This window comes from Pongo abelii, chromosome 16 (genome assembly GCF_028885655.2).
Source record: "Pongo abelii isolate AG06213 chromosome 16, NHGRI_mPonAbe1-v2.0_pri, whole genome shotgun sequence".
NCBI classification, from domain to species: domain Eukaryota; kingdom Metazoa; phylum Chordata; class Mammalia; order Primates; family Hominidae; genus Pongo; species Pongo abelii.
The window spans coordinates 45,239,444-45,264,237 of NC_072001.2; the positions used below are offsets into that span (position 1 = coordinate 45,239,444).

A 24,794-nucleotide genomic window follows, 5' to 3' on the forward strand; every position below is an offset into this window, starting at 1 on the left:
GACTGAAAGTGCACAATATCCTTTGCTTCCTAAAGCAAAGAAATATGTGATAAGGAAAATTTCGATTAGGAAAAAATCTAAAACTTTGTAATCATGTTTTATATAGAGAAAAGAGATTTACTGTGAAGAGGACACAGAGAGCTTCATCACACAACTAAGGCAACAGAACTAACACGTGACCAGAACTTTGCCTTATACATTTTTGTATCCCCACAACACCTGAATATAATATCTCACAGAGGGTCAGTACACAGCATTTGCTGATTGATCTAGGTGAGCCCAGGTCTCTCAGCCTCTAGTCTAGTCATCTCTCTGCACTCAGAATTAACTGAATCTTCTTAAGTGAGTGTTCTTTTCAGAAACAAAACTCAGTATCCTGGTCTCTACAGGCCCTTCTTCTATTGGTTTGGATTTCTCCTTGCATGGATTTGAGCATCTTTATGGGATCCCACAACATGCAGAATCACACCAACTTAAAAATACTGGGTAAGTGAAAACAAGAATTCTTATGGTAGGCTATGGTTTCTGTATTGAGATGATCTGAAAACATTTGTCAGCTGTCTGAGCCAGTGCTAATATGTGCCAGGCTTTTTCTTCCTTTATATTGCTTGTGGATCTTTAAGAACCCTCCTTGAATGATGACTCAGAGCAGCAGAGCAGTGGTTTTCCTTTTTTTTTTTTTTTTTCTTCTGAGACGGAGTCTTGCTCTGTCGCCCAGGCTGGAGTGCAGTGGCACAATCTTGGCTCACTGCAAGCAAGCTCCACCTCCCGGATTCAAGAGATTCTCCTGCCTCAGCCTCCTGAGTAGCTGAGACTACAGGCACCTGTCACCACGCCTGGCTAATTTATTTTGTGTTTTTAGTAGAGACGGGGTTTCACCATGTTGGCCAGGCTGGTCTTGAACTCCTGACCTTGTGATTCACCCACCTCAGCATCCCAAAGTGCTGGTATTACAGCAGTGAGCCACTGCGCCTGGTTGGTTTTCCAGTTTTATTTATATTTTTTTTAGGGTAAAATTAGATAACTGTAACAACTATAATACTGAACCTAGAAATATAGAGGAAGTAAAATTATGGAGCTGCTGTGATCAGAGTAAAGGGAAGATCTTTATCCCCGGGTTTCACTTTTACCTCTCAAGGCCTTTTGTGGCCCTGGGAGAATATATTGTGAAAAATCACTGACCCAGAAAAAGGCTTTTAACAAAATGGGAGAGTGAGCCAGAGAATGGAAAAATGTGGTATCTCATATCACCTTTAGTTTCCTCAGGGATATCATGTCAGGCTAACACTATTGATAAATAGATGCCCGAGGCATCAGACTAAGAGGAAACAAAACCAAAGAGAAACAGAGTCTGATAAGGTTGCCAGGTTCAGGTGCTGTTTACTTTCAGGTAGGCATAGTGACAAGTCCAGCAGAAACTGTGCTGCTCTCACACTGATTTGAGCTCTGTGCTCCCACCCCCAATTCAGTTCCCCATCTTCCCCTGCTAAGCACTGTGGAAGCCTGTTGGACACAATTTTTTTTTTTTTTTTTTTTGAGACAGAGTCTTGCACTGTCGCCCAGGCTGGAGTGCGGTGGCGTGATCTCGGCTCACAGCAACCTCCGCCTCCTGGGTTCAAGCGATTCTCCTGCCTCAGCCTTCCTAGTAGCTGAGACTACAGGTGTGCGCCACTACGCCCAGCTAATTTTTGTGTTTTTAATAGCATCGGGCTTTCACAGTGTTGGCCAGGATGGTCTCGATCTCTTGACCTCATGGTCCGCCTGCTTCGGCCTCCCAAAATGCTGGGATTACAGGCATGAGCCACCGGCGCCCAGCCTGGATGCAATTCTTTTAACTGCAGAGAAGTACTCACAAAATTCATCAGTGGATACTTGCTGTGTGCTTGCTATTGTGGAGTATTCATAGGAGAGAGTCCTCCACTGAAAGGATATTTAGGCCGGGCGCAGTGGCCCACACCTGTAATCCCAGCACTTTGAGAGGCCGAGGCGGGTAGATCACTTGAGGTCAGGAGTTTGAGACCAGCCTGGCCAACATGGTGAAACCGCATCTCTACCAAAAAATACAAAAATTAACTGGGTGTAGTGGCACGCACCTGTATTCCCCGCTACTTGGGAGGCTGAGGTGGGAGAACTGCTGAACCTGGAAGGTAGAGGTTGCAGTGAGCCAAGATCGCGCCACTGCACTCCAGCCTGGGTGACAGAGTGAGACCCTATCTGGAAAAAAGAAAAAGGAGATATTTAGAAAAGATGTCTAAGATGTGATCCTATGTGCTAATGTCACAGGAAGTGGTGCCAAAGGAGTCAAGGGAAGAGGACCACATTCACCTAAGTTGGGTCAGGAAATCTTTAGGGAAGTGGCAAGAGTTGAGCCTTCAAAGATGCATGGGACCTAAGTGTTTTCAGAGAAGAGTAGAGCTATTCTATTTATTAATATTAATAATATATTTGTGATGGTAATTGACGATAATCTTTGTGTTTCAGTGACGGAGATGCTTACCGTCTTTATAACCTGGATGTCTATGGATACCAAATATATGATAAAATGGGCATTTATGGTTCAGTACCTTATCTCCTGGCCCACAAACTGGGCAGAACTATAGGTATTTTCTGGCTGAATGCCTCAGAAACACTGGTGGAGATCAATACAGAGCCTGCAGTAGAGGTGAGCTATGGATGATGGCTACATGTCATACTTAAAGAAGAAACAAAACCACTGCAGAGTCATAGCTCTTATCTTTGTAGTGGCACTTCTCTGCCAACAAAAGCTTTACAGTGTAATCAGTGAATATCAGTAGTATCTACTAAAGGATCAGACTGTTACTTATATGTGGCTGGATGTTGCAGGTTAGAGGAAAATTTCTCAAATTTTTATTCCATTCTTTTTCCAGTACACACTGACCCAGATGGGCCCAGTTGCTGCTAAACAAAAGGTCAGATCTCACACTCATGTGCACTGGATGTCAGAGAGTGGCATCATTGATGTTTTTCTGCTGACAGGACCTACACCTTCTGATGTCTTCAAACAGTACTCACACCTTACAGGTATTTGCACGGAGAAGTGCCAGTTTCTTGTTCTGTTATATATCCAATGTCCCATGTGTTATCACTGTAAGTTAATATTTGTTGTACACTATGTAGAGTTTATAACTTACCCAAGCATTTTAATTAGCAAGCATTTCTGTTCCCATCCTCATCCCATTCAGTTCAGTAAAACATTGCACTGGGTCTAGAATGCTCTACTGTCTAATTCCTAATACTTGCCATCTGCTTTCCTTGAAGCTTTTAGCCCGTGGGCCATCTGTACCTTTATCTCAGATGACCAGTATCCCAACTTCAACTTTTCTATGTTTTCTTCTCCATTAAAATATGCAACTGGCTTTAGCATTAGAGCATTTTATTTTAAAAGAATGCAAGCTTTTCTCTAAGATCAGAAACAAGACAAGGCATTGCATTCTCACCACTATTATTCAACATTATACTGGAATTTCTAGCCAGAGAAATTAGGCAAGAAAAATAAATAAAAGATATCAAAATTGGAAAAGAATAAATAAGATTATAGGAGATGATATGATCCTATATATATAAAATCCCAAAGAATCCACAAAAAAAATTACTAGAGGTAGTAAATTCAGCAAAGTTGCAGGGTACAAGATCAATATATTAATCCACTCTCACACTGCTATGAAGAAATACCTGAAACTGGGCAATTTATAAAGAAAATAAGTTTAATTGGCTCATGGTTCTGTAGGCTGTATAGGAAACATGGCTGAGGAGGCCTCAGGAAACTTAACAATTATGATGGAAGGCAAAGGGGAAGCAGGCACATCTTACCTGGTCGGAGCAGGAGGAATAAAGAGAGGGAGGAGGTGCCACACACTTTTAAACAACCAGATCTTGTGAGAAATCACTATCACAAGAACAGCAAGGGAGAAATCCGCCCCCATGATCCAGTCACCTCCCACCAGGCCCCTCTTCCAACATTGGGGATTACAGTTCGACATGAGATTTGGGTGGGAACACCAATCCAAACCATATCAATCAGTAACGAAAAAAAAATTAGTTCTGTTTCTATATACCCACAATGAACAATCCAAAAAAAATTAAGAAAACAGTTCCATTTACAATAACATCCAAAAGAATAAAATACCTAGGAATACACTTAACAAAGGAGGTGAAAGACTTGTACACTGAAAACTATAAAACATTCCTGATAGAAAATAAAGAATGCCTAAATAAATGGAAAGACATCCCATGTTCATAGGTTGGAAGGCAATGTTAAGATGGCAGTAATACAGAAAGTGATTCACAGATTCACTGCAATCCCTATCAAAATTCCAATGGCTTCTTTTGCAGAAATGGAAAAGCTGATCTTCCATAGAATTGCACAGGGACCTGAATAGCCAAAACAATCTTTAAAAAGAGAAACAAAGTTGAAAAATTTATACTTCTGATATGATTTGGCTGTTTCCCCACCCAAATCTCATCATGAATTCCCATGTTGTGGGAGAGACGTGGTGGGAGGTAATTGAATCATGGGGGCAGATCTTTCCCATATTGTTCTCGTGATAGTGAATGAGTCTCATGAGATGTGATGGTTATAAAAAGGGGAGTTTCCCTGCACAAGCACTCTCTTTGCCTGCCGCCATTCACAAAAGATGTGACATGCTCCTCCATGCCTTCGGCCACAATTGTGAGGCTTCCCCAGACATGTAGAACTGTAAGTCCAATTAAACTTCTTTCTTTTGTAGATTGCCCAGTTTTGGGTATGTCTTAAGCAGAGTGAAAATCGAATACAACTTCTCAATTTCAAACTTACTTCAAAGCTATGGCAATCAAAAGAACATGCCACTGCCCAGGCACGGTGGCCCACGCCTGTAATCCCAGCACTTTGGGAGGCTGAGGTGGGTGGATCACTTGAGGTCAGGAGTTTGAGACCAGCCTGACCAACATGGCGAAAACCTGTCTCTACTAAAAATACAAAAATTGGCCAGGCATGGTGGTGGGCACCTGTAATCCCAGCTACTCAGGAGGCTGAGGCAGGAGAATCGATTGAACCCACAAGGCGAGGTGGAGGTTGCAGTGAGCCAAGATCATGCCACTGCACTCCAGCCTGGGTGACAAAGCAAGACTCCGTCTCAAAAAAAAAGAACATGCTACTGGAATAAGGATAGACATATAGACCAGTGAAATAGAATTGAGAATCTAGAAATAAACCCATACACTTATGGCCACCGAAAACACTGGGATTGCAGGCACAAGCCACAGTGCTTTGTCCATGTCACCATTATAATTTCAATAAAGCTTCATGACCATTCGATGAAGAAGAAATAGTCTCTTGAGCATATGGTGTGAGACAGTTGGATATCTACTTGCAAAAGAATGAAGTTGGACTCCTATATTCAAAAATATGTTATATGTATATCATATGCAAAAAACTAACTCAAAATGGTTCAACTATATAAGAGCTAAAACCATAAAACTCTCAGAAGAAGACGGGTAAATCTTCATGAACTTGGATTTGGCAATGGATTCTTAGATTTGACAACAAAATCGTGAACAACAGTGACAACAAATACATGTTAGAATTCACTAACATTAAAAACTTTTGTGCATCAAAGAACATAAAGTGAAAAAGCAGCCTACAAAATGGGAGAAAATGTTTGCAGATTGTGTATCTGATATGGGTCTCTTATCCAGAATACATGAAGAACTTTCTACAACTGAACAACAAAAAGACAGGCTGAGCACTGGGCCCATACCCCTCATGCTCACCTGCACTGGGCCCATATCCCTCATGCTCGTCTGCCACTGAGGGCGTATGCAGCCCTTAGACCACAACCAAACAGTGACCCAGACTGCTACAGCCACCTTCTGGCACCATATCACAGAGCAGGGGCCCCAGGCTGCAGGGAAAGAGCTTGCAGGGCTCCTGGATAGAACTGCACTTTTTTTTTTTTTTTTAAGTATTTATTGATCATTCTTGGGTGTTTCTCGGAGAGGGGGATGTGGCAGGGTCATAGGATAATAGTGGAGAGAAGGTCAGGAGATAAACACATGAACAAAGGTCTCTGGTTTTCCTAGGTAGAGGTCCCTGCAGCCTTCTGCAGTATTTGTGCCCCTGGGTACTTGAGATTAGGGAGTGGTGATGACTCTTAAAGAGCATGCTGCCTTCAGGCATCTGTTTAACAAAGCACATCTTGCACCGCCCTTAATCCATTTAACGCTGTGTTGACACAGCACATGTTTCAGAGAGCAGGGGGCTGGGGGAAAGACCATAGATCAACAGCATCCCAAGGCAGAAGAATTTCTCCAAGTCAGAACAAAATGGAGTCTCCTATGCCCACCTCTTTCTACACAGACACAGCAACAATCTGATCTCTCCTTCCTTTCCCCACACTTCCCCCCCTTCTTTTCAACAAAACCGCCATCGTCCTCACGGCCCGCTCCCAATGGTCGCTGTCTCTTCGGAGCTGTTGGGTACACCTCCCAGACAGGACGGCCTGGCAGAGGCGCTCCTCACCTCCCAGACGGGGCGGCCGGGCAGAGGCGCTCCTCACTTCCCAGACGGGGCAGCCGGGCAGAGACGCTCCTCACCTCCCAGACGATGGGCGGCCGGGCAGAGGCGCTCCTCACTTCCTCCCAGACGGGGTGGCAGCCAGGCAGAGGCGCTCCTCACCTCCCAGACGGGGCGGCCGGGCAGAGGCGCTCCTCACCTCCCAGACGGGGCGGCCGGGCAGAGGCGCTCCTCACTTCCTCCCAGACAGGGTGGTGGCCAGGCAGAGGCGCTCCTCACATCCCAGACGGGGCGGCCAGGCAGAGGCGCTCCTCACCTCCCAGACGGGGCGGCCGGGCAGAGGCGCTCCTCACCTCCCAGACGGGGCGGCCGGGCAGAGGCGCTCCTCACCTCCCAGACGGGGCGGCCGGGCAGAGGCGCTCCTCACCTCCCAGACGGGGCGGCCGGGCAGAGGCGCTCCTCACCTCCCAGACGGGGCGGCCGGGCAGAGGCGCTCCTCACCTCCCAGACGGGGCGGCCGGGCAGACGCGCTCCTCTCCTCCCAGACGGGGCGGCCGGGCAGAGGCGCTCCTCACTTCCCAGACGGGGCGGCCGGGCAGAGGCACTCCTCATCTCCCAGACCGGGCGGCCGGGCAGAGGCGCTCCTCACCTCCCAGATCGGGCGGCCGGGCAGAGGCGCTCCTCACCTCCCAGATGGGGCAGCCGGGCAGGGGCGCTCCTCACTTCCTCCCAGACGGGGTGGCGGCCAGGAAGAGGCGCTCCTCACCTCCCAGACGGGGCGGCCGGGCAGAGGCGTTCTTCATCTCCCAGACGGGCGGCCGGGCAGAGGTGCTCCTCACTTCCTCCCAGACGGGGTGGCGGCCGGGCAGAGGCACTCCTCACTTCCCAGACGGGGCGGCGGGGCAGAGGCGCTCCTCACTTCCCAGACTTTGGGCGACCGGGCAGAGGCGCTCCTCATCTCCCAGACGGGGCGGCCGGGCAGAGGCGCTCCTCACTTCCCAGACGGGGCGGCCAGGTAGAGGCGCTCCTCACTTCCCAGACGGGGCGGCCGGGCAGAGGCGCTCCTCACTTCCTCCCAGACAGGGTGGCGGCCGGGCAGAGGCGCTCCTCACCTCCCAGACGGGGCGGCCGGGCAGAGGCCCTCCTCACATCCCAGACGATGGGCGGCCAGGCAGAGACGCTCCTCACTTCCTAGACGGGGTGGCAGCGGGGCAGAGGCTGTAATCTTAGCACTTTAGGAGGCCAAGGCAGGCAGCTGGGAGGTGGAGGTTGTAGCGAGCGGAGATCATGCCACTGCACTCCAGCCTGAGCAACACTGAGCATTGAGTGAGCGAGACTCCGTCTGCAATCCCAGCACCTCCGGAGGCCGAGGTGGGCAGATCACTCGAGGCCAGGAGCTGGAGACCAGCCCGGTCAACACGGCGAAACCCCGTCTCCACCAAAAATACAAAAACCATTCAGGCGTGGCGGCGCGCGCCTGCAATCCCAGGCACTCGGCAGGCCGAGGCAGGAGAATCACAGGAGCCCGAGGCAGGGAGGTTGCAGCGAGCCGAGATCACGGCAGTACAGTCCAGCTTCGGAGACAGAGGGAGACCGAACGAAGAGAGGGGAGAGGGAGGGGGAGGGGGCAGAACTGCACTTTAGCAATGATAGGAAGGGGAATAGTGCTCCAACATCAGTTTCTGTGTATAATGGTGACATGGGCTGGGCATGGTGGCTCACGCCTGTAATCCCAGTGCTTTGGGAAGCCTCCAAAGTGCTTCCTTGAATTCAAGTAATCCTCTGCCTTGCTTCCCAAAGAAAGGCTGCAGTGAGCAATGTTTATGCTGCTGCTCTCCCGCCTAGGCAACAGAGCGAGACCCTATCTCTAAAAAAAAAAAAAAAAAAAAAAATTAATATAATAGTGACATGGAAAAAACACAGCTGGATGCATAAAATGAATTTGGACAGAGTAGCTCCAAAATTCTGTGACATCCTACCTCTTTCACAGACATTGGAGAAAAATAGCTCTCAGTCTGAGGAAGATACTGAGAAAAGGAAAGAAGTTGAAAGCATCTTAAAGAAAAATTCAGATTGGATATGGGATTGGTCAAGTTGGCCAGAAAATGTTCCCCACAAGCAGTTCCTCTTTAAAGCACCTGAGGCACATAACTACCCAGCATGGAATTTAAAGCCTGATAAGGAAAGGGGGCATTTTCTCAGCAGAATTTCTAAAGGGTTTTGCTTCTGTCTCATCTGGTGGCCATGGGATTGGGGATCTATACTGGAAGGCATCTGACAACTTCTGTCAGCACCTTTTGATGAATAATTTGAATCCAGCTTTGTGCGTATAGTGGAGATTTCTATCTGAGCTTGTGACACAGCTAACTCAGGAGCTGTTATGGTCCTTGGGTGGCTGCTTCACTTGTTTTTATTTGTTCTGTAAATACTGCTTCCTTAATTTAGTAAAATGAAAGAATAGACACTAAAATCATACTGACCTATACTTATACCTATAGAATCAGTTAATAAGGGTGTCAGACTGATTAATATCTACTGTAACAATTTGGCAGTGAATTTTCTTTGGATATTAGTATAAATATGTAAGTATCGTTTTAATATATTAGTCATGATATAGTATTTTAAAAATTATCTGTAACCTGAATTCCGTTAAAACACTTTATATTCCAAAAGAATGAATGACAGTGATATTAAAATCACTACATTAAAGGGTTTGCCCAGAATAAATATTGTGGCCTTACTTACACTACTGTGGAAAATATTATGTTTAATTTAAATAGATGCAGGTTGTCTACTAAAGACTACAGTTAACTATGCTAATTGTTCTTAATAAATAGAAAACACGTTACAGCTACAAATGCCACCATACACTTCATACACCAGATTGTTCTCACTTTTGCAGCATAAGGACTTCAACCTCCAACTATTAGGTAATCAACTTGGATAATGTGTCTGTCAAAGGCACCTACTCAGTATCCTTTCCTCTTTATCACTCTGGATTGCTGAATTTAATCCTATCCTTTGTGCTCAACTTTTTTGTGCTGTTAAAATCAGCTTCATCCTAAGCATATCTATATCTACTTTAAAAGATTGGAAATGGAAAAAAAATAAATATTTGCCATATCCTTTAAAAAAAGAAAAGAAGCCATACTTTAAAAGACTAGGAATGGAAAATAAATAAATAAATCTTTACCAAATTCTTAAAAAAAACAATAAAAAGATAACCTAATTCTAAAATGAGCAAAGGATTTAAAGAGATAGTTCTCCAAAGAAGATAAATAAATGAACAATAAGCACATGAAAATATGCTCAGCATTGTTAGTCATTAGGAAAATGCAAATCAAAACCACAGTAAAATATCACTTCACACCCACTAGGATGGCTAAATCCAAAAAAATGGAAAAACATAAGTGTTTACGAGGATGTAGAGAAATTGGAACATTGCTGGTGGAAATGTAAAATGGTGCAGCCATTGCAGAAAAGTTTGGCATTTCCTCAAGAAGTTAAACATAGAATTACCATATGACTCAGTGTGATTGTTAATTTTACGTGTCAATTTGACTAAGTTGTGGTACCCATATATTCAAACACCAGTCTAGATGTCTCTGTGAAGGTATTTTTTAATGAGATTAACATTTAAGTCAGTAGACTTTGAGGAAAGCAGATTACTCTCCATAATGAGAGTGGGCCTCATCCAGTAGTTGAAGGCCTTGGAGAAAAAGACTAAGGTCCCTGGGGAAAACAGAATGTCTCCAGCTTGCCTTCAGCTCAAGTTGGAACGTCAACTCTTCCCTGGTTCTCTGGTATGCCAGTATCTCCTGCAAAACTCAGACTTGCCAGCCCCTACAATCACACGAGTCAGTTACTTTAAATAAATCAGTATTTGTATCTCTCTCTATGTATGTATACATATTTATAAATACATAAATATATTCAATATAAATCCTACTAATTCTGTTTCTCTGAAAAACCCTGTGTTCTCTGAAGAACCCTAACTGATACACCCAGCAATTCTACTCCTAGATATATGCACAAGGGAATTGAAAGCAGGGACTCAACAGATACATGTATGCCAATGATCACTGTAGCATTATTCACGATTGTAGGGTCCAGCCCTACAGGGCTTAGTGGGTGTTCTCCCCATGTGCAGAGATGAGAGACTGTAAGAAATAAAGACACAAGACAAAGAGATAAAGAGAAAACAGCTGGGCCCGGGGGGCCACTACCACCAAGACGAGGAGACTGGTAGTGGCCCCGAATGGCTGGGTGCGCTGATATTTATTGCATACAAGACAAGGGGGGCAGGGTAAGGAAGGTGAGTCATCCAAGTGATTGATAAGGTCAAGCAAGTCACGTGATCATGGGACAGGGGCCCTTCCCTTTTAGGTAGCCGAAGCAGAGAGGGAAGGCAGCATTTTCTTCTATGCGTTTTCTTCTGTGTACTTGTAAGAAAGATCAAAGACTTTAAGACTTTCACTATTTCTTCTACCACTATCTACTATGAACTTCAAAGAGGAACCAGGAGTACAGGAGGAACATGAAAGTGGACAAGGAACGTGACCATTGAAGCACAGCGCCACAGGGAGGGGTTTAAGCCTCCAGATGACTGCGGGCAGGCCTGGATAATATCCAGCCTCCCACAGGAAGCTGGTGGAGCAGAGTGTTCCCTAACTCCTCCAAGGAAAGGAGACTCCCTTTCACAATCTGCTAAGTAACGGGGCCTTCCCAGGCACTGGTGTTACCGCTTGACCAAGGAGCCCTCAAGTGGCCCTTATGTGGGCATGACAGAGGGCTCACCTCTTGCCTTCTAGGTCACTTCTCACAATGTCTCTTGAGTACCTGACCCTATACCCGCCGGTTATTCTAGGTTATATTAGTAATGCAACAAAGAGTAATATTAAAAGCTAATGATTAATAATGTTTATGCTAATGATTGATAATTGTCCATGATCATCTGTATATCTAATTTGTATTATAACTATTCTTTATTCTAACTATTTTTTTTATTATACTGCTACAGTTTATGCCTTCAGTCTCTTGCCTTGGCACCTGGGTAATCCTTCGCCCACACATGATAGCCAAAAGGTAGAAACAATCCAAGTGCACATCAAAGATGAACACTTAAACAAAATGTGGTATATACATATAACAGAATATTATTCAGCTATAAAAAGAAATGAAGTTCTGATACATGCTGCAACATGGATGAACCTTGAAAATATGGAAAATGAAATAAGACAGACACGAAAGGACAAGTATTATATAATCCACTTATATGAAGTAGCTGTGATATACAGATTTGTCAAGACAGAGATTAGAGGGGGCTGAGAGGTGTGAGTGATAGGGAGTTACTGCTTAATGATTAGAGTTTCTGCTTGGGGTGATGTAAAGGTTTTAGAAATAGTGGTAATGCTTGTACTACATGGTGAATGTAATTAATGCCATTGAATTGGACGCTTGGAAATGGTTAAAATGGCAAATTTTGCTATACATATTTTAACACAATTTTTAAGACTCAATAATGTAATATGCCACAAAAACCCTCATTGAATTGTGCATTTTAGATGGGTGAATTGCATGGTATGTGAATTCAGTAAAGCTGTTAAAAACAAAAGTATTGCAGCATCATTTCTGCTGCATTCAGTTGTTAAAAGCAAGCTAAGTCTAGCCCATGTTCAATTCCAATTGTGACGGGAGGAATGACAATTTATGGATATGGGCACCCATGCAGGAATAAGTGCTGTCAAAGCCCACCTGCAGCTACATTCAACATTGTTATTAGTGAGAGTGCTGGTTTATGATAAAGCACTTCCAAAATACTGGATCTCCCACCATGTTCAAAGACAGTAAAGATTATTTGTTGACTCCTGCTGAGGGTTTAGCTCAATCATATACCATACCCTCCTCCGTCTCCCATCCAATCTAGTTATATCACAATTTTTGGTTAAATCAATATTCAATGTTTACACTTTTTCACATGCTCAAGGGTGTCTGATACTTTATCCAGTCTACTTCTTTCCCTGGAGACTTTCTTCCCTACCAGAGCTCTTCATCTTCCTCTTCCCATCTGGACCATTGTTCTCTAGGTTCCCTGCACAGCTTTCATCTCAGAACTTACCTTTGCTGTTTTCTGACGTTGTATCCCTCCTTTCTTCAGTTCCCTGATTTCTCTTTTCTGGTTTATTCCCTTGTTGTGTTTATTTGTTTGTAGCATCTTCTGGTAGTTTCCTAAGAACGTTTGCATTGGAGGTACTCTTTTTGCTTCCTTGCAGGTATGAAACCATCTTTTTTCCTACCTTTACCCTTGACTGATAATTTGCCTGGCAAGACTGAATATTCTTTCTCTCAGACTTTGAAGGCATTTCTTTTACTGTCTTCTACCTTCTTGCTCCAAAACCATTCTCAATTCTATTCCTTTGTTTCTCTGTATATAATCTGTCTTTTCTCTCTGAAATACCTTCTCTTTATCACTAACATTCCAAATTTCCAGTATTCTGAAATTTTGTAATAAAATCCCTTGATTGAGATCTTTTGTTTGTTTGTTTGAGTCAGGGTTTTGCTCTGTGCCCACGTTGGAGTGCAGTGGTGTGATCATGGTTCACTGCAGCCTCAAGCTCCTGGGCTCAAGCGATCATCACACCTCAGAATCCTGAGTAGATGGGACTTAACAGGCATGTGCCACCATGCCCAACTAATGTTTTCATTTTTTGTATAGGCAGGATCTCCCTAGGTTACCCAGGCTGGTCTTAAAACCCTAGGCTCAAGGGATCCTCCCACCTCAGCTTCCCAAAGTGCTTTACAGGGATTACAGGTGTGAGCCACCGTGCCTGGCCCTAGGTCTTTTAAAATAATTATTGTTCTGGATGTTAGATGTGGACCCCTTCAATCCTGAGAATTGTGTCCTTCAGTTCTGAGAAACTGTTTTGTATTATTCCTTAATTTTTCCTTTCCTTTTTTTCTTTCTACTCTACGGATTTTATAATCTCCTTTTCCTTTTTTGCCTAGTTTTTGAGCAGTTTTCTCAATTTCATCTTCTAGGCTTTCCAGTTATGCTATCATGTTTCTGCTTTCAAGGAGCTCTTTCTTATCCTCTGATGGTTCCTTGGTTTTTGTTTTCATTTTATGCAAAGCAATGGCAAAACATTTATTATCCTGAAATGTGTACATCCTATTTTTTTCAAGTAGCAAATTTGCTGGTAACATAATTTATTTAACCTGTTTCAGTCAGACAGACTCATGATCAATGCTTCTCTGTATAATTTCAAGTCTGATGAGCCTCTTAAGTTTTTTGTTTTTTTGTTTTTAAACAAAAAAAAACACTCTGTTGCCCAGGCTGGAATGCAGTGGCGTGACCATGGCTCACTGCAGCCTCTAGCTCCTGGGCTCAAGCGATTCTTCCACTTTAGCCTCCTGAGTAGCTGGGACTGTGGGCATGTGCCACATGCCCAGCTAATTCTTTTTATTTATTTATTTTAATTTTTTTGTTGAGATGGGGTCTTGCTGTGTTGCCCAGGTTAGTCTTGAACTCCTGGTCTCAAGCAATCCTCCTGCCTCAGCTTTCCAAAGCACTGAGATCTTCTAAGTATTTTTACCCCACTTCTAAAACTTGATGAGGAATTCAAAATAGCACACCACGTTAAAGGACATTTATTGTTTTATAAATTGTATACATGTTGAGTATTCCATGCTTGGGACTCTAGAGTGTTTCAGTTTGGGGATTATTTTGAATATTTTCATTAAACTTACTGGTTGAGCATCCCAATCTGAAAATCCAAAGCCCAAAATGCTCCAATGAGCATTTCCTTTGAGTGTCATGTTGGTGTTCAAAAAGTTTCAGATTTTGGAGGCCAGATGTGGTGGCTCATGACTGTAATCCCAGCGCTTTGGGGAGCCAAGATGGGCGATTACCTAAGGTCAGGAGTTTGAGACCAGCCTGGTCAACATGATGAAACCCTTTCTCTACTAAAAGTACAAAAGTTAGCTGGGCATGGTGGCATGCACCTGTAGTCCCAGCTACTTGGGAGGCTGAGGCAGGAGAATCGCTTGAACCCAGAGGTGGAGGATGCAGTGAGCTGAGATCGTGCCACTGTACTCCAGCCTGGGCAACAGAGCTAGACTTCATCTTAAAAATAAATAAATTAATTAATTTTTTTAAAAAAGTTTCAGATTTTAGAGTATTTCAGATTTTGGATTTTCAAATTAGGGATACTCAACCTACACTTGTTTTATGCTATCCTAGTCTCGTTTAAGGGTACAATACCTTTTTTCTTCTCTCTAGAGATACTAATGATAATGTTTTCATATTTACTTTGGTTCCTTGCATTATTCCTGTTTTCTTGGAGATCCTTTTCTGTTGCCTTATTTGAGTCACTGTCTCTGATTTTGGAGACTTTGCTCAAATGTGAGTTTTGAGACAGAGTCTCACTCTATTGCCCAGGCTGGAGTACAGTGGTATAATCTCGGCTCACTGCAACCTCCGCCTCCTGGGTTCAAGCAATTCTCCCTCCTCAGCCTCCCAAGTAGTGAGGACTACAGGTGCCCACCACCACACCTGGATAATTTTTGTATTTTTAGTAGAGATGGGGTTTCACCATGTTGGCCAGACTGGTGTCGAACTCCTGACTTCAAGTGATCCACCCACCCCAGCCTCCCAAAGTGCTGGGATTACAGGCGTGAGCCACCACACCTGCCTCCATTCATATTTCATGGTGAGGCTCTGTGTGCCTAGATGAGGCTTCCACTCTAGTTTTGAGAATGGGCATATCTACTGGTGTTTGGATGCAGGGTGAGCTCTTCTGTCAATAGCCTCCTCAATATCACTCTGGGGAGAGCTTCCCCTGGCTTTGGCCAACAGTTACCACCCCGATCCTGCCTGCCACCTGTCAAATTTTTGTTGAAATTACTCCACTCCCATTCTCTTTGTTTTTGTGGCTTTCTTCCTTTTTTCTTTTCTTTACTCAGATTTTAGTGTGACTTTAGGAGGGAAAGGAGATACATGCAAGTGGTTGACCAGAAGTCCTTCACGTTATCAGTAAACATTTTGATAATAATTTACTGAAACTTCTTCCCAACTTCAGTCTCTTTACCTTCAAGTGAGTCCCAATGCTGCACCCTGATTTAATTTTTCTAAAATATAGGTCTGCTAAGATTACATCTTGCCAGACTTTTGATGGCTTCTCATAAGACAAGATTCAGAATTCCTAACCTCAATTACAGGGCCCTTGACAATCTGACCCTATTCAGTTTCATCTTCTACTGGTCTCTCTCACACTGTGATACTGTGATACCCTTGAATATTTATTTTTCTGTAAGCCTGTCATGTACTTCTCTGCCTCTGTGTTTTTTCTATTCCCCGTGCCCGGAATGCTCTATCTATTCTTCCTGTCTGGTATATTCCTACTTAGTCTACAAAGTCCAAACAAGGTTTTATTTCCTCTGTGAAGCCTTTCAAGACCCTATACTTCACCACAGGCAGAATTTGTTAACCTCTCTATGTTCTGGTAGCACTAAACTGATACTTAACCTGGCAGTTATACCTCACGGCAGAGCACTTTATTTACACTCCTGCCTCATTAGCAAGGTTGTCACTTCCTTAAAGGCAAGGACTGTGCTTTCTTCTCCTTGATATTCTAAGCATGAGCTCAGTGCTGAATACTCTGTAGACATTCAGGAAATGTTTATCAAATGAATAATGGTCATTGCCATAGCAGTTGACTCAGTTGTCATCTCTCTCTTTTAGGCACACAAGCCATGCCCCCTCTTTTCTCTTTGGGATATCACCAGTGCCGCTGGAACTATGAAGATGAGCAGGATGTAAAAGCAGTGGATGCAGGGTTTGATGAGCATGACATTCCTTATGATGCCATGTGGCTGGACATAGAGCACACTGAGGGCAAGAGGTACTTCACCTGGGACAAAAACAGATTCCCAAACCCCGAGAGGATGCAAGAGCTGCTCAGGAGCAAAAAGCGTAAGGTAAAATAAGCCAACATTTCTGAACCTTTTAATTACAGAGTTTTAAAAAATGTTTTAAAGTTGCCTTGGCACATCAGTGGTGGAGAAACATCTGATAAAAAATGGCTGTGAAAATAGTAGATTCAAATATAATTGTCACTGTGATAAGAGAGAAAGTGAATGGTAAAAAGGCGATGACCCCATCCATTCCTGGCTTAGTTATCTAGGTCCCCATAATGAAGAAGGGGTCTAGCATTTTCAGTTCCATTTGTTGTGGCCACCCTGTTGTAATGTGATCCCCCCACTCAAAATTTGGTTTCCATATCTCAATTGGTGACACCACACATGCACTAAGAGTATATTAAAAAGTTTATTACTCATATAATGAGGCTTTCTGGGGAGAGCAGGAGTGGCTCCCAAGCTGGTTTGAAAATGGCTTGAGAGAACTGAGAAAGGAGATTGGCTCAGCTTTTATGGTGGTTAGCGGGTGGGGACAGGGCAAGGGCTCTTGCACGCAGGCTGAGGCTTAGATTGTTTGAACCCCCTGCTGGCACCAAAGGAGGGAGCACTAGAGCTTTCTTTGTCAGCTTGTCCAGATACGGGCCGAAGGGTAAGGGGGGAGTAGCAGGGCTTGAAAACCCTTAACAGTCAAATATCAAATATGGTATCAAATTCTTTATTACACTGTTTTTCCTGCATGCTTCTGTGGTGGACTCCACCTGTTAATCTGGCCAAGAAAAGAACAGAAATAGAAAATAGGGAGGGAGAGAAGCCACTGGAACATGTATAATGCTGCTTTCCAGTTCCAGGAGTGGTGGTGGTGGTAATAGCAATAATGAAAAGATGGAGAGAAGAAAATGGAGAGAGGAGAAGGGGGGCGAAACCCTATGTGTATCATGTGAATGAATAAAGTTCCTCTCCTCGAAAGTAAGGTTGACTTTTCAACCCATTCCTTTGACCTCCCTACCAGGCTTTTCACAGATGGCCAGAGTCCATTCAGTTAACTCCTAATTTCCCAATTAATAAATAGCTACCATATATCAAGCTGTTATGGGCTAGACAATATGATAAAACACATTATTCCATCCAGTGATGACAAAACTATAAGGTAGGTCTTGTTACCCCATATTTTAGATGAAGAAGCTGAGGCTTAGACTGGTTTCAAAATTTACACAAAGGCACACAGTGAATAAGTAGCATGGCAAGAGTCTGAACCATGGTCTGCCTGACTCCAGATCTTCTGTCCTTAATAAGTAGTTATTTACTGAGGCCTTGAACCTTCAAGATGCTATGCTAGTGCTGAAGGGTATACAGAGTTCAGCTCCTTGTGGTCTTACAGTGAGTGAAGAAAAGGCAAGTATCCAACTACAATACAGGAAAGTAACATAAGGGCCAAAGAAAGGTCAGGGTAGGGGCAGGCCAAGAAAGAGAAGATTATATCCTCAAGACTTAAGCAGGGCTTTGTTCCAGAGGTGCATTTTATTTTATTTATTTATTTTTTATTTAATTTCTTTTTTCGGGAGAGAGTCTCACTCTGTCACCCAGGCTGTAGTGCTATGGTGCGATCACAGCTGACTGCATCCTCCACCTCCTGGGTTCATGCAATTCTCCTGCCTCAGCCTCCTGAGTAGCTAGAATTACAGGCATGTGCCACCATGGCCAGCTAATTTTTGTATTTTTAGTATGTTGGCCAGGCTGGTCTTGAACTCCTGACCTCAGGTGATCCGCCCACCTCAGGCTCCCAAAGTGCTGGGGTTACAGGCGTGAGCCATCATATCTGGCCTAGAAGTGCATTTTAGATGAGCCCTGAAGGATGTCCCTAACTAATGAGTAAACAGGGAGAGGGAAGAGGGCAGTGCAGCCAGAGGAAGGAGCATTAGGGGGTGTTCGGAAGGCAGTGCACAGGCAAGTTTGACAGCCAGGCATGTGAGGGTTCTAATAGTGGAGGATCTGACCAGAAAGGTTGGGACCTTTGTGTAAACTGCTTTGTATGCATTTGGAAACATTACAAGTTTTTGAATAAGGGGTTAATATCCAGAATATATAACAAACTCCTACAACTCAGCAACAAAAAAAAAAACAGTTAAAAAGTGGGCAAAGAATTTGAATAGACATCTCTCCAAAGAAGATACACAAATAGCCAACAAGCACAAGAAAAGATGCTCAACACCACTAATCATTAGGGAAATGCAAACCAAGACCACAGTGAAATCTTATTTTACATAATTAAGATGACTACTATTTTAAAAAAAAACAAAATAACAAGTGTTGGCAAGGATGTAGAGAAATTGGAATCCTTGTGCACCGTTAGTAGGAATGCAAAATGGTACAGCTGTTATGGAAAACAATATGATAGTTCCTCAAAAATTTAAAAATGGAATTACTGTGTGATCCAGCAATTCCACTTGTGGGTATATACCCAAAGGAACTGGAAGCAGGAACCTGAACAGATATTTATACACCCATGTTTATAGCAGCATTAGTCACAGTAGTCAAAAGGTCAAAGCAACCCAAGCTGCTTGGGTTGCAACTCCGTTGACAGACGAATACGTAAACAAAATGTGGTATATACATACAACAGAATATTATTCAACCTTTAAAAGGAAGGAAATTCTAATAAATACTACAGCATGGATGAACCTTGAGGATAAATGCTAAGTGAAATAAGCCAGTTACAAAAAGACAAATACTGTGTGATTCCACTAATTTGAAGTAATTGGAGTAGTCAGATTCATAGAGACAGAAAGTATTATAGAATGGTAGTTGCTGGAGCTAGGAGGAGGGAATGAGAAATCATCATTTAATGAGTATAAAGGTTTAGTTTTGCAACATGAGAGAGTTCTGGAGATTGACTACACAACATTATGAATGTACATACTTAACAGTACTAAACTGCACACTTAAAAATGGTTAAGATGGTAAATTTTATGTTATGTGTATTTTATCACAATTAAAAAATTTAGGCTGGGTGCAGTGGCTCACACCTGTAATCCCAGCACTTTGGGAGGCTGAGGTGAGCAGATCACCTGAGGTCAGGAGTTCAAGATCAGCCTGGCCAACATGATGAAACCCTATCTCTACTAAAAATACAAAAAAAAAAAAATTAGTCCGGCATGGTGGTGGGCACCTGTAATCCCAGCTACTTGGGAGGCTGAGGTAGGAGAATTGCTGGAACCCAGGAGGTGGAGATTGCAATGAGCCGAGATCGTGCCACTGCACTCCAGCCTGGGCGACAGAGCGAGACTCTGTCTCAAAAAACAAACAAAAAAATTTAAGAAAATGTTCGAGCAATGAAGAATTAAACTTTAATATTCAGGACTGATTAGAATAGAGATGAGGAAGGAGGATTAGATGGTGTTCTGGCCAAATAAAGTGTTATTGAGGCCCTAGAGTGGTGGAAGTGATGGTATTGTAAAGTCACAGAGAGACGCTAGAGACACAATGCTGTGGCTTACAACTTTCTCAAATCTCCTTCCTAATATGCCTGCACCACTGAGCTTGGGGACTTTGTTTGTTTTTAACATGTTATTCTCTTAGTTTCTTTAATGTTTGCTTATATCAATGTTATCTGAGCGTCTAAATGTCTAGGGAGCAGGTACCCTGCCTACTTAGTTCTCTATGTATAGTATGCAGCACTCAGCATCATGGACAGATAGACACTTAATGCTATTTAAAGAACATCTATTGGTTAGGCAGCAATAATTATAAAAGAGCATTGGCCTGGTTTTTTTGTTTTTGTTTTTTTCCTTTTTAGAGATGGGGTCTTGTTCTGTCACCCAAGCTGGATTGCAGTATCATGATCATGGCTCACTGTAGCCATGACCTCCCCAGCTCAAACAGTCCTCCTGCCTCAGCCTCCTGAGTAGCTGGGACCACAGGTGGACACCACCACGCCCAGCTAATTTTTCAATTTTTTTGTGGAGACAGTGTCCCACTATGTTGCCCAGGCTGGTCTCAAACTCCTGGCCCTAAGCAGTCCTCCCACCTTCGCCTCCCAATGTGTTGGGATTGCGGGTGTGAGCCGCTGTGCCTGGCCAGCATTGGCCCAGTTTTGGTATCAGTTGAAATTCTCATAAGCACATGAAAGGTTATAGGGTTTTACTGGTGTCTGAAATATTTATTTTTTGTTTTTGTTTTTGTTTTTGTGTCTGAAATATTTCAATACTAGTTGTAGTTGTTTGTAAAAATTGAACCCCCAAACTATGGTGAAAACATATACATGAACATTTGTCTTACATAAAACTGATGAGACCTCCAAACCTTCATGTCCTGACAGCTTGTGGTCATCAGTGATCCCCACATCAAGATTGATCCTGACTACTCAGTATATGTGAAGGCCAAAGATCAGGGCTTCTTTGTGAAGAATCAGGAAGGGGAAGACTTTGAAGGGGTGTGTTGGCCAGGTATGAAATCACTTTATACACTTATTATTTCCACATGTTCTGTCCCAATTAATGAAGGCTGCATGGTCATCATTCTGCTCCCTTGTAGATGTCTCTTGCTCCTCTAGCTACATTTTAAGCATATAATTTAAGGAAGAGATAGTTTTCCCTTCTTTTGTATCTTTCATAACACCTGGTACTGTATGCTTTGTATGTATTTATCAATCAATAATTGAATGAATGAAAAATAAACAAGCAAACCTCAGTGGCATGCTGTTTCTCCAAGCAAACAGAGATAAAAAGTTGGGGAATAAGAAAAGCAGAGGAGGAGAAAGAAAAAAAGGGGGTCCTGCAAGCTATCTCCTTGTGATTGCTCTTCACCCTTTTAGCCCATAGTTTTGACTTCCCAGGCTTTCATGAGTGACCTCAGCCACCCTGATGACTATGGATTCTTCATTTTAAAAGTTATTAAAAGTTATCAATTTAAAGCCTTGGTAGAAACTCCCCAAGGACAAAAGGAAAATCACCACGTTGTTTAGAAATAGAGATAAAGAGTCAGCACTATCTATCATAAACCCATGCACTGTAGAGAAACCCCATGCCTTTCTTTTTTTCCCTTTACATCCCTTGAACACACTTCTCTGTTCTCTTTAAGAACCAAGAGATCACTGCAGGATATTTGCCATCCTTCCTTGGGCTATCTTAGGCCATCAGTGAGGGACAGGCTCTATCGTGATGCTTGTGCATTGGCATTCCCCTGGGCTTCTGGTATTGAAAGATCTAGTGATTGTCACTGGAGCCCAGCATTACCTTCATTCACTTCTCAACAGACCATGCCTCTGTCAGCCAACTTTCATGTTTATGTAAGGTGCCCATTTCCCAGCTCCCACATCTGATATCTTCTTTACAATGCATCTTACTGTGAGGACCACTGTTCTTGACAGCCTGCCTACTGTTCTGCCTCCACAGGTCTCTCCTCTTACCTGGATTTCACCAATCCCAAGGTCAGAGAGTGGTATTCAAGTCTTTTTGCTTTCCCTGTTTATCAGGTTGGTTTTTATTCCTTTATTGTTTTCTAGTTACCTGAAAGAGTGAAAGAAGTGGAAAAAGTGATTGACTAAAACTATTCTTTTTCATTGAGTAGCTTTTGATATATAATGCTTTTATTAAAAGGCAAGTATGGCCACCACATTACAGACTCTGGGGGTGCTGGGAGAGGTGCTATATGCATAAGCAAATGCACAAAAGCTGTGATTTTGACCTCTATTATAATAGACTCTGTGATATATCAAAGTACTTTATAGCAGAGGTTTATTATATTTTCAAATTGCTATATATATTTTATATAAAATTGTATTCCATAACTGTTATTTGAATATGATGATACACTTGAAAATATCTTACAACATATTTGTCATTAAAAGTGAAGTATGATTTTTAAATAATCTGATAAGAACCACAGAGAAAACTGGAGAGGCCACATCTGGAGAACTGTTTTCAACTGATTGTGATGATATTAATGATGGCACTGATGATGATGATACCTAATGCAAACTGAGTACTTGCTGTGTGCCGAGCACTGTGCTAAGGACGACTTTATGTGCATCATACCATTTGTCTTCATAATAACCCTCTGAAGTTGGAACTATAACTAAATCTAACCCCATAGATGAGGAAATTGAGACATAGAGAAGCTTAAAAACTTGCCAAGCTCACGCATTTAGTAAGTGGTGGAACCAAAATTTGAACTCAGGTCTGTTTGTCCCCTAAGCCCAGCTTTTAACCACTAAACTGTGGTTTCTGGCATCAAGTGATAGGGCACTAGTAAACAACTTAGTACAGGGATAGACAAGCGTTGGGCCAAATCTGGCCATGCCTATTCATTTCCCTATTATCTGTGGCTGCTTTTGTACTACTATGGCAGAGTTGAATAATTGAAAAAGAGACCTCATGGCCTGCAAAGTTGAAAATATTTGCTATCTGGACCTTTACCAAAAATGTTTGCCAATCCCTGCCTTAGGTGGTTCTATAGGAAAGATATGGCAGTTAAATATTTGGAAATCATTTACCCTTATTCATAGAAGAACACACATGTTTAGAAATAAAGATTCAAAAAAAAAACAAGCCACCTCCAGGCATTTGAAAGACTTTCTTGTGGGCGAGGTGACAGATGTATTCTGTGGGGTCTCAGAAGGTAAGCTAGGTAGGCTCTGCGAGGGGAATGTTATGTACAAGGAGCAGGATTTTTGAAAAATAATGGAATGAGCTGCCTGAGGGACTCCCTGTCTGTTTAGCTATTCAGTCAAATGCCAAAAGATAAGGGATTCTAGAAAAGACCAGAGATTCTGCAATACCATGTTAACTAGATGACTTCAGTTTAGAAGTCTAAACTTCCCTTCCCACTCTAAACTGAACAATTCTGTGTAGAATACAAACTATAGATGATGTTAACAAACAGGTATATTGGCTGTCAAGTCTTTCAAAGTATTAGAGAGAAGGTGGAATCTTGTCATGTTCAGCTGTAGTTGCCCTTAGTTAAGAGTTGTAGCATCTGATGAATGAGAAAGAGCCCAATTGTGAACATTCACAGCCTTTCCCATAGGAGTCCCGCAGGGAGGTCTTGGAATGAATTTGCCAGGAAATATATATTTCACAGACAACACAGGGCAGCATTCTTTTATTCAGCAGCAAATATTTATTGAGATCTGTCTATGGGCCAGGTACTATTCTAGATGTTTGGGATTTATTAATGAACAAAACAGACAAAATGTCATTCCCTGTGGAACTTATACTCTAGCAGTGGAGCAGAGGACAGAGCATAGATAATAAACATAATTTTTAAAATGAGGTAGCAATGGTGACAGCTATTATATAGATATCATCAATGTAGGAGTGTCATGACCAAGGTTTACTTCCTAGGGATCTACGGACATCCTCTTCCTTTGGAATGACATGAATGAGCCTTCTGTCTTTAGAGGGCCAGAGCAAACCATGCAGAAGAATGCCATTCATCATGGCAATTGGGAGCACAGAGAACTCCACAACATCTACGGTTTTTATCATGTAAGACATCCAAACAGAAGTAAACTGGGCTCGTGTGACCCGCCTTTTGGCTGAAAGTCATTTGCTTTGTAATATAATCGCTATTCTCTACTGTTCATTTCTCTTTGTGTGTCTTTTCTGACAACTGCAATGAGTCTTAGGTAGTATCCAGTACAAGACTTTTTATTATTTCTCCCTTTGCTTCTTTTCTTTTCATGATGAACTTGATGAACTTTTAAGTATTATGAAATTAATTATAACGTAAAGCCTCTGCCTTGATAGGAGCCATTAATAAATGGCACTCACTGGCTACTACCTCAAACTTTTATTGATGCAAGCAGTGTATAAATATGTGAATGAAGGTAATTAAAACAAGTGTTTTAAGATTTCACAAATATCTAAATACAGCAAGTCTTATATTCACACTGGAGGAGCAATATTTAGAACACACACAGTTTCAATAAGTATATTTTAAAAATGTAAAGCCTTCCTTAAGTACTTAGCTTCCTCAATAAAGGTGGTAAAATTATCTTTCATTTGCCAACTACATCCAAAAGACGTGGCAGACACTTGACCTCATGTATACTCATGGTTCTTTGTTATTTTCAAATTGTGACTGTATTCTTGTGGCCCTCTTACCTATTGGTATTTTCCAATGGGAGCTTTTGGCTAAATATAAGCATAGTTTTCAAATAGTATGTGTTTGCCTCTTTAACAGCCTGTTGCAGTAACTGTAGACTGCTTTAGTTAGTGAGCTGTCTTATATAGGTCAGGACCAGTCATTTAACCCCTCTGAATCTCAGTTTTTCCTACCAATGAAAACTGTCTGTCTCAGAGGTTGTTATGTAGATTATATGAGAAAATTATATTAAATGCCTAGCAATAGTAAGCACCAAAGAAAT

At 42.6% G+C, this 24,794-nt stretch overlaps 1 protein-coding gene across 5 annotated transcripts in view; it reads left to right on the plus strand.

The window, feature by feature from the left end:
• Positions 1-24,794, plus strand: part of GANC (glucosidase alpha, neutral C) — an 82,834-nt gene that overhangs the window by 33,895 nt on the left and 24,145 nt on the right. For all 5 annotated transcript variants that reach the window (XM_054532632.2, XM_054532634.2, XM_054532635.2 and 2 more), the window contains 7 exons: positions 390-486; positions 2,482-2,662; positions 2,889-3,042; positions 16,254-16,489; positions 20,745-20,871; positions 21,820-21,899; positions 23,770-23,913. In XM_054532632.2, coding sequence (XP_054388607.1) covers positions 390-486; positions 2,482-2,662; positions 2,889-3,042; positions 16,254-16,489; positions 20,745-20,871; positions 21,820-21,899; positions 23,770-23,913 — 1,019 coding nt within the window. The remainder of the gene's footprint in view (positions 1-389; positions 487-2,481; positions 2,663-2,888; positions 3,043-16,253; positions 16,490-20,744; positions 20,872-21,819; positions 21,900-23,769; positions 23,914-24,794) is intronic.